We start from the raw sequence: 10509 nt of genomic DNA on the forward strand, positions 1-10509 counted from the left end.
AAAAAAAAAAAAAAAAAAAACAACTACTTGTATCTGTAGCTCCAAAATAGCACATGTGTTTAACAGCCCCCATCCTCCAAACTATAGCATCCTAACTATAGACCTTGGAACAGATCGGTGTGCCTGAGATGCGTACCTTCAGCCTTCATCTTCCCTCACCTTAGGCGCAGTAACAGCATCTCCAAGTCCCCTGGCCCCAGCTCCCCCAAGGAGCCCCTGCTGCTGAGCCGTGACATCAGCCGCTCAGAATCCCTCCGCTGCTCTAGCAGCTACTCACAGCAGATCTTCCGGCCGTGTGACCTGATCCATGGGGAGATCCTGGGGAAGGGCTTCTTTGGACAGGCCATCAAGGTGAGCACCGGAAGCAGCTGTCGCACTTCTCTGCTCCCCCATCCCCGGCCCCTCGTCTTCTGTTGGGAAGTTGTCATCACATAGCCACACTCCATACCCGGCAGGACACTAGGCCTCCTTCCTGGCTGTGGGTGATGGTGTAGCTCCCCTGTGCCCCCGCTCCGCAGCACCACCTAAGGCCACATCACTTCTGCAGTGAGCTTGTGGCTCTGGAGACCCAGGTTGGGGTGAGCTATGCCCACAGGCCCCAGTGCTGGTGTGCTACAACGAACACAAGGAGGAGTGGCTCTTGCCGCCCCGGTGCACAGTCTCAGAGACTAACTTCTCTCTCTTTCTCTCCTCCTCTGCTGAGAGCTGGGAGGGGGGTCAGGTAAGCCATGTGTCTCAGCTTGTCGGGCAGTGGGGCTGGAGAGCTTACCCCACCCACCAAGCCCTCTGGTGCATGTCTGTGGCACTGACCCTCCTGCTCCCAGACTTCTGTTCACCCAAGAGACTCACTCCTGTGCCAGATGACAACAGCCCCTGCTTGGCTTGGCAGTGTGCCCTTCTACCTCCTCCTCCACTTCCTTTCTCTGGACTCTTGACTCTCCTGTATGCATGCCCAGCCCTCTAGGGAAGAAGGGGAAACTTCCCTCTGAATCTTTTGTTGCCCCATGCTGTGTCCTCTACACCTGAACTCTGTCAGTCTGATCTGATGTGGCTCAGTGTATGACCTCCCACAGATGGAAGAGCCAAGCGCATAGTGCTTTCTTTTCCCCCTGGTACTAGGGATCAAACTCAAGGCCTTGCACATCCTCGGCAAGCATTCTATCACAGAGCTACACCCCCTGCCCCTAGATTGTAACAATTCTCCAGAACTTTCTCCAGTCTCTGACAGTGCCATTAATAGTCACTCTCCCTATAGGTGACACACAAAGCCACAGGCAAAGTGATGGTCATGAAGGAGTTAATTCGATGTGATGAGGAGACACAGAAGACTTTTCTGACTGAGGTGAGAAAGTAGGGTTGGCACCCTGCATGTTAACATATGCCTGTAATCCCAGCACTAGAGAGGCTGAGCCAGGAGGATTACAAATCTGAGGCCAGCCTGGGCTACGTAACAAGACCCTGATCAGAAAACCAAAAGAAGAGGTGGCAGGGGTGGAAAGAAAGAGGTAAGAGGAGAGGGAGTGGAGGAGACATAAAGGAAATGGGGGTTGGAGCTGCCACTATACGTGTAGTCGCAGCTAGTTTGTAGTGCCAGTTACTTGGAGGGCTGAGGCAGGGCAACGACTTGAGCCCCAGAGTTCTGGGCCAGCCAGGGCGACATAACAAAAACAAAGTGGGAGGATTGGGAATTTGGTGTCACTGTTGGCAGAGGGAGAACCTTATAAATAGTGGTTTTGAGAGGAAACTTAGTTTGGGGTCACTGTTTTAAACACTGCGTGGAAAAGAACACTAGAGGAACATCCCCACGCCCTCTACCATAGTGTAAATATTTGTCCAGTGAACAGTTACTAAACATCGGACAAGCCAGGTACAGGGATATGATAACAGATGAGTGTGGATCAGGGTAACTGTCAGGTTGGAAGTGATGGACAGGAAAACAGATCAGTTTAATATGACTCAGTGTGGTAACTGCCTCCTGATATCCTGAAGAGAGCCTGGCGTGGGGGCCCCAGAGACTGATTCTCCTCAAGCATCTACTGTGGCCCAGGTGCCCCTCACCACCTTCATTTTACTTTTGAGCCGGTCCACTCCAGTTTCCCGGGGCAGTTTCTAGAAAACAGGATCCCTGGGATGAGGCCTGTGAAGCCATCCCATCTGGATAGTGGTGTTCTCTTTCTGATCCTAGTGGAGAAACAGGAGGAGGTCGGAGAGGCAGCTAACACTCACCAAGCCAGTCCCTGGAGGGAGGAGGCGGGGAAGACTTGATGTGAAGTTAACCCCTAACCTCTGTGGCTTCCTCTAACCACAGGTGAAAGTGATGCGCAGCCTGGACCATCCCAATGTGCTCAAGTTCATTGGTGTGCTGTACAAGGATAAGAAGCTGAACCTGCTGACAGAGTACATCGAGGGGGGCACACTGAAGGACTTTCTGCGCAGTGTGGTGAGCATATGATCCCGCAGTCACCAAGAGCCTTAAAAGATTGTCAGCCTCCTACTGTCTTGGAGCCTTTGAGGGCCTTGCTTTGACCCCAGAAGATCATGCTGGGTGGGATTGGGTGGAGACAGGGAGGCTGACCCATGGGGACCGGACCCCACAGCATCTGACTTGCATTCCCCACCCTGCAGGACCCATTCCCTTGGCAGCAGAAGGTCAGGTTTGCCAAAGGCATCGCATCTGGAATGGTGAGTCTCACCAGCAGCCCTGCCAGGCTAAGAGTAAGGAGAGGTGTGAGGACTGAAAGGAGCACTAGCAGACAGACACCCCATCCGGAGCTTACGTGGCTGAGTCATTGAACCGCTATTATTAATGTTTTCTCTCTGTGCTATTGAAGTTGCTCCCGGACAACTGTTTTCAGCCACAACCCAATTCCCAAAGGATTCCAAATCTCTAAGGGCAAACTAAAGAGGCAAACTGTAGCATGAGGTGGTCTGGCCTTGGTATCAGTGCGGTGTCCACACGTTGAGGGCCCTTGGAGCAAGCAGAGCATTTCACGGCCTAGGAAATCAGAGAAGAAAGAAATGAATTCTAGATGAGTCCTGAAAGATGAGTCGGAATTAGATAAAAGTTTCTGTTGGCGGAGAGGCCCCCGAGTTTAGGTGATGATTGCAGCAAAAACCTGGGAGGAAAGAATCCAATCCTAGTAATCAAAACCACTGATAGTTACCAAGTGTTTTCTGTGTACCAGGCACTGAGGTAAGGGATTAACATACATGAGCATGTTTATTCCTCACAACAACCCTTGTTTCCAGATAAAAACTGAGGCTAAAAAGGGACATAGTTTGAATCTTGAGCTAGTCAGTCTGATCCCTACACCTGAGATTTTACCTTCTGCTTCTCCCATGAGGTCCATGTAGCCTGGAACAGTAACAGTCTGGAACAGTAGATTGGAGGTAAATTGAGGTCACTGTGCTTCAACAGATAGCAAGCAGAGTCTCGAGCAGGGAGAACCTGGGTAGAGGGGCCAGTGAAACATTTAGCGTTTCTAAATTGAAGTGTTGGTGGGGATAAGAGATGGGGGGTAGGGGCAGGATGGTGTCAGAATGGAGAGTAAGCGAACAAGGGTTACAGGAAGAGGCAAGGTAGCTTAAGGAACTTAAGAGTAATGGTGCCACTTAGCAGACAGTGATGGTGAAGGAACAGGTTTGAGCTGGGATTGGTGCGTGCCAAGATTGATCTGTCAGCAGAACCTTTCAGCATCTCTTGGGCAGGTAACTGGCAGGAAGCAGGACTTGGGGATGGGCTCCTGGTCACCTAGGTATTTACAGAGAAGAGTCAGTCAGAGCTGTGGGCAAAAGAGGCATCCATAAGGTTGGTAGAGGTTATGTTGTGAAAAGATGACTTTGAGAAGAGCTGAGGCTGGGGATTTAGCACAGTGGTTCTGGTGACTGCCTCGCAAGCTCAAGGACCTGAGTTCGATCCCTGGTACCAAAAAAAAAAAAAAGAGAGAGAGAGAGAAGAGCTGACACTGAGGAGACTGGAAAGAAAAACCAGACACACAAAGATCTCAGGAGCAGGAAGCATGGGAGAGATATGGGCAACCTTGAGGATGGATCTACAGGCAGCTAGGTCATAAGCTACGGAGATGAGCAAGATGTGTCGGCTGGGGTGTGTGAGCATCTCCAGGGGGGTAGGAGCTGGACAAGGCACATGACTCCTTCCACATGTGCAGGGAGGTAAGGAAAGAAGTGGCTTCCCAGAGTTACAAGAGCCAGAGGTGGAGGCCTGCAGAGGGGAAATAGCCAACAGGAACTTGATTAGAAATATCGGAATGTCAAGAGGAATGGGTTAAGGTATAGCAAGAATGAGGACCATAGAGCCTTGAGAGAGGTAAATGTCTGGAACACAGAACCAGGAGGGAGGTCACTTTTGCCCCATCACAGCAGGAAAGATCCAAGATAGCTGAATCATAGTTGGAGGAGGAAGAGGAGCAGTACATCTGAGGGCATTCACTTCAGATGGTTTTGATCTAAATAAAATGGGGATGCATAAGCCTGGCCCCGTTGGAGTTGGGGCCTTTAGAAGAAAACAGTGGGGGTTAAGCCAGGCCCAGACTGGTGATGGGTGAACAAAAGAACAGACAGGAAATAGCAGGGAAGGAGAGGAAGCCCGGGTTGCCTTTGGTTTTCTGTTGGTTGTTGGGACCAAACATTGGCTGGGGCGGGGGGCGGAAGAGGCCGCCATATTGTCCAAGTTGGGTTCTAAAGGTGTGGGGACATGGCCTGGGAGAAGAGCAGGTTCCATTGCCCCCACCTCCAGAATCATATACTGACACTCTGGCTCATGTTTGTGTTCCAGGCCTATTTGCACTCCATGTGCATCATCCACCGGGATCTGAACTCACACAACTGCCTCATCAAGTTGGTATGTCCCACTGCTCTGGGTCTAGTGTAAACTTCCTTGGCGCCGCTGGCCTTCCCAGCTTCTTTGTCCTACAGGAAGCTGACTATTCCCTGTGGCTTCAGGCCAGAGATGTTGCCTAAGGGCTTCTGTCTTACCCTTTGTAGTGCCTCCAGCACCTTCCACTGTCTTCTGAAAGCTCCCAGATGCATGCACATACAATTTCAACTTGTGTCAGCAGCAATTTTAAATCATTTGATTAGAAAGGGCTTTATGGCTAATGATATAGCTTTCTGGTAGAGCACTTACCCACCATGAAGCCCTAGGATCAGAGTACAGCACTATTCAAAAAACAAAAAATAGCCAGGCAGTGAGGCACAGCTGTAATCCTAGGATTCAGGAAGGCTAAGGTAGTACAGCAAATTTCAATCTTGCCTGGGCAATTTAATGGGCAATTTAACCGTTTCTCAAAAATTTAAAAGGGCTGGGAGTGGCCAGGTGTGACGCACACCTATAATCTCAGCATTGGGGAGGTTGAGATAGGAGGATCTCTTCAAATTTGAGGCCAGCCTGGGCTACATAGTGAGTTCAAGCCCAGCCTGAACTACATAGCAAAATGCTGTCTCAAAAAGAAAATGTTTTTAAGCAATGGTAGAGCATCCCTGACTTTAATCCCCCACCCAGTACACTTCCCATATATACATGGAAAGGATCTCAGAAATTCCTTAATTATACATAGAGCCCTGTCGTTTTATCTGGTTTAACTTATAATAGTCCTGTAAAGCAGGTAATTGCTTGTCCTGTTTTACAGCAATAGCACCTAAAACCTCAGCCTGGGGCCACCACGGCCAGTTCATGTATAGTGATCAGTCTGGTGCCCTCATTCCTCCCACTGCCCCTCTGGTTGTTACAGTGTTGTTTCTCCTGTTGACTTGCAGTCTGGCTTCCTGTGTGCCCATCACATGGCCTGGTTCTGCCCTCTGGACCTATCCCTTTTCACATGACTGCCCTGTAGCTATCCCAAGAGTTTATCTCCCTTCACTCCCCACGCCGACTGCCTCTACTTTGTCTTTTTCTCTTATCCGGTCCTAGCAATAACTTCCAATCTTTTTTAGTAACCAGGCAGAGCAGGGGAAAGCCAAAACAAAAGAAACCCCCTGACCGCCTTTGAGGTCCACTCTCCAGGTTCCAGAGCCCTCCCACTGCCAGGCTGTCAGCTCTGTTGTAAAACCCATCTTGGGCAGTGGGGTGGATACCATACTAGTAGAAACACATGCCAGCCGTGTGTGGTTAGAAAGCTGGCAGAGGTTTCTGGTGTGACTCTCCTCTTCTGTGTACTTTGTTTCTCTTCTTAGTAGTGGCTTCTCTTGCCTATACTCGTAGCTTAAGGTTGGAGAACAGGTTTGAAAATGTCCCCAGCAGGTCCTGACCAGGCCCTTATCTTACCAGGACAAGACTGTGGTGGTAGCAGACTTTGGACTGTCACGGCTCATAGTAGAAGAAAGGAAAAGGCCCCCAGTGGAGAAGGCTACCACTAAGAAACGCACCTTGCGCAAGAGTGACCGTAGGAAGCGGTATACAGTGGTGGGAAACCCCTACTGGATGGCTCCTGAGATGCTGAATGGTAAGTCCCAAAGTCCTGGAGGGGATGCCCCAGAGGGAAGACAGAGCCACATCTTGCAGCCAAGCCCTGGAAGCTCCTGGGGAGGCTTGTGAAGAGTAGAGCCAGATACTTAGAGCTGAGGGTTGGATGGTTTTTGTTTGTTTGTTTGCTTTTGTTTTGTTATCTCACTATGTAGTCCAGGATGGCCTTGAACTCACTGTGTACCCCAGGCTGGCCTCAAACTGGCAGCAATCCTCCTGCCTCAGCCTCCCAAGGGCTGGGATTACAGGTGTGCGCCACCATGCCGGCTGGATGATTTTTTATTATTATTATTATTATTACTATTTTTTATTTTTAGCTTTTGGTACTGGGGATCAAACTCAGGACCATGTGCTTGCAAGGCAGGCTATGGCACCACTGGTTCTGCCCTCCCCAGTCCCGGCTGGATGATTTCTTTAGACCTCAGCAGGCTGGTCTTCATAAACTATCCACCCTGAGTTTAGTGTTGGGAAATAAGTCAGTGTGCCATCCTGGGCATATGGTGAAGTCTGACTGGCTTTTTCACCTAGAGGGTAAGTGAGAACTCAGGTTATTTATTGCCCTCCAGTGATGGTGAACCTTTTAAAGCTTTCGATGATAACAAACAGCCCGCTGTGGCACAAGTGCCATGGGTTCACCACCACTGTGCCTTTTCTCTCTCCAGGCTGAGAATTTAGGTGTGCTGCCCCCTAGAGGATGATGCTCAAACTAGCTAGTTATCCTGGCTGGCATATTTGAAACAGTTGTGAGGCCTTAGAAGTGATGGGATACATACAGCCTTTTCAGAGTGTAAGGCCCAGGGAAATTCGTTGGCTTGCTCAAAAGCAGACAGCTAGATAATGACAGAGCCTGGATGAATCTGTATGTGCAGTTGCATGAGGAGAGATGAGTTCCCCCTTTTTTGGGGTACGGGAGATCAAACTTGGGACCCTTTGCTTGCAAAGTAGGCAGCAGATCCCATGAGCTAAATCCCACTCCCCTTTTTGAGACAGGGTCTCGCTATGTAGTTCAGGCTGTCCTTGAACTCATGGTAGTGCTCCTGCCTCTACCTCCTGAGTGCTGGGATTATAGGCATGTGCCCCACACCTGGCTTGAGGTGATTTTCAGGTAGAACACATTCTGATCAGTCTGGGGCATCTCTACAGGACCTACTCTAGCCCTGGTTCTTGGCTGTGGCTTGGCTTGACCCGAGACCAGTGCAGAGCAGATGAGGCATGCAAACTTAACAGCCTGCTCTTCTCTGTTCCCTAAGGAAAGAGCTACGATGAGACTGTGGATGTCTTCTCTTTTGGGATCGTTCTCTGTGAGGTGAGCTCTAGCACCAAGGCCACTCTTCAGATAGCAGCCCTACCAGCTTGGCCCTGCCTCAGATTTAGGGCTCCTCCTAGGAAAGAATAACTAACCATAAAATTAACACATGCACAGTATTTTACCACTTATAAGATGTGCCATTTATATGTTCCATAAAAATGACTGAGCAAGTTTTTTTTCAGATAAAGAAACAGACTCAAAAAAGGAGCAGTGGCTAGCTCTTAGTCACTTGGTCAGTAAGAAGCAGGTGAGACTGAGACTTTCAGTAGGAAAGGCATAATACTGTCCGTGAGGCTCTTAGACCGCATTAACCCTTCCCAGTTCCTCCTGTTCTCCCTCCACAGGCCCTGGTGGTGCCCCCACTCTAGATCTGGCAAGGTGAAGTAACCATTCCAGGAGGTTCTGGCCCTGTGCTAGGTACCCAGAGGTACAGAGGAAGTAACGGAAAGATGTCTGCCTTCGATAGCTTAGCAGTCACATGGCAGCATTGCTCAGTACATCTGTCTCCAAGCATTCAGCTGAAAACATGCTTCTCTAATTCCTCAAAACAAAGTCGTAAGTGGGAGAGAAGAAAGACGAGGGATGGTTAGAGTAATGATAAAAGTTTTTGTTTTGTTTCCTTTAACAGATACGAATTGAGCAGCTAACGTATACAGAGCATTAAGCAGGTGCCAAAGTGTTTAGACATGAATAAACCCAAGTCCTTGCTCACAGTCTTGACTCAGAGATGATACGGCTATAGGCAGGGCAGGGTAGAAGTGGAAGCTTCCCGCCTGTGAATACCACTTAGAACATGGCGCTCTGCTGAAATGAAGCCTCTTCTTTTTTTTAATTTTAGTTTTAATTTTTATTAGTACACATTTGCAATACATAATGATTATATTTATACAGGGACTTGGTACATGTGCATAACACATCTTAATTCTTTTTTTGCCCACTTTCTGGCTGCTGTGAGGCCTCTCCTAAACCCTCCTCACTAACCAGACTCAAGAGAGGTTTGGGTTAGCAGGATTTGGAAAGATAGGGGTGAGGGATAGCCATCTAATCTTAAGTTTTTACCACTTCCTCTTCCGCACATGTGTATTAGTCAGCTTTTCTGTCTCTGGGACATCTGCAACTTAAAGGAGGAGATGTTTACTTTGACTCACAGTTTGAGTGGATTCAGTCCATAGTCAGCAGGCTCCAAGGCAGAAGCAACATGGTGGAGGGGCCTGGCGGAGGAGAGCTGCTCACCTCATGGTGTCCAAGAAGCAGAGATAAAAGGGAGGAGCCAGAGATGGGAATACGCCCTTCCAAGGGCCGGGGATGGAGCTCAGTGGTGCTGCTGCCTGCCTTGCAATCACAAGCACCCGAGTTCGATCCCCGGTACCAAAAAAGATTATGTACCCAGGAACCCACCTCCTCCAACCAGGCCCACCTGGAAGACATTTTAGATGTAGCCATAGCGACATCCTTCTGTCCGCACACAGTATCCCTTTCCCCTGCACGTACCTGCAACCTCTAGCCCTTCCTGACAGCTGTGCTCTCACCTGTAGATCATTGGACAGGTGTATGCAGATCCTGATTGCCTGCCCCGCACACTGGATTTTGGCCTCAACGTGAAGCTCTTCTGGGAGAAATTTGTCCCCACAGATTGTCCCCCAGCCTTCTTCCCCCTAGCCGCCATCTGCTGCAAACTGGAGCCTGAGAGCCGGTTAGTATCTCACCCCTTTCTCCCAGCTCCCGGGGTCCTGGTGTGCTTGCCCCAGTGTTAAGCCATCCATGAGCTCTTCCTAGGCATAAGGGTAGCAGAAGCCTGGAGCTCAAGAATGTAGTAGCAAATACTGAAGCCACCTGACAAGTCTGATGTGCCAGGTTTGAGGGGAGGAAGAAAAAGGCATAGTAGCAAGAGAACTCGGTAAGACATTGACACATACCCATTAAAATAAAGTTTAAAAGAAGAAAATTTGGGGCTAGGCGTGGCAGCACGTGCCTGTACTCCCAGCAGTCAGGAGGCTGAGGCCAGTGTGAACTACACAGTGAGATCTTGTCTCAAAAAGAAGAAAATTAGGGGTGAGGTTGTAGCTCAGTAGAAGAAAACTTAGCTAGCATGTATGTATGTCACCTAATATTCAGTATATTTTATTCTGTTTGTCAACTTTATTTACAAGGCAAGTACAAGACATACTTTTTTTATAATAAATGTTTTCTATTTTGCCCTACATTTTCCATTTTACTACTTAGTCTTTGTCGTTTTATTAACAACATGAAATTCTTTTAAGTGGCTTTGAACATAAAATCTACATAATGCAGCTACATTGAGGTTTTTCTAGCAGGTATTAGCTACAGTGAGCAACTTAGGCATTTAGCTCATTTCTCTTTTTTAAAATGCTTTAAATTGCCTTTATTCTTTATTCTTTCATTATACCAAGGTCACCACTCATCTTTTCCAGTTTGCGCATTAAGAAACTAGAATTTTTTTGTGGTTTTTTTTTCCTGCTATCACAAATCACAAGGCTGGGTCAGATGTGATGGCACGTGCCTGTGATCCCTGTACTCAGGAGGCTGAGAGGCAGGAGGATCATCAGGAGTTTGAAGACGGCCTGAACTACATAGTGAGAATTTGCCTCAACAAGAGAGAAATCATGGGGCTGGGGCAAGAAATAAAGCCCAGTATACAGCATTTGCCTAGCATGGCCAAGGCCCTGAGTTTGATCCCCAGCACTACTAAAATATATAT

General features: G+C 48.7%; 1 protein-coding gene across 4 annotated transcripts in view; it reads left to right on the forward strand.

The window, feature by feature from the left end:
• The window catches only part of Limk2 (LIM domain kinase 2), a 68068-nt gene that overhangs the window by 54913 nt on the left and 2646 nt on the right, over positions 1–10509 (forward strand). For 2 of the 4 annotated variants that reach the window (XM_010603823.3, XM_010603825.3), the window contains 9 exons: positions 165–351; positions 704–721; positions 1256–1342; positions 2309–2440; positions 2626–2682; positions 4796–4861; positions 6287–6461; positions 7732–7787; positions 9326–9483. In XM_010603823.3, the coding sequence (XP_010602125.1) occupies positions 165–351; positions 704–721; positions 1256–1342; positions 2309–2440; positions 2626–2682; positions 4796–4861; positions 6287–6461; positions 7732–7787; positions 9326–9483 (936 nt within the window). The remainder of the gene's footprint in view (positions 1–164; positions 352–703; positions 722–1255; positions 1343–2308; positions 2441–2625; positions 2683–4795; positions 4862–6286; positions 6462–7731; positions 7788–9325; positions 9484–10509) is intronic. The other 2 variants (XM_010603824.3, XM_010603826.3) reach the window with 1 other exon arrangement.

Source organism: Fukomys damarensis, unplaced genomic scaffold (assembly GCF_012274545.1).
Source record: "Fukomys damarensis isolate Sample0158 unplaced genomic scaffold, DMR_v1.0_HiC HiC_scaffold_12, whole genome shotgun sequence".
Classification (NCBI taxonomy): domain Eukaryota; kingdom Metazoa; phylum Chordata; class Mammalia; order Rodentia; family Bathyergidae; genus Fukomys; species Fukomys damarensis.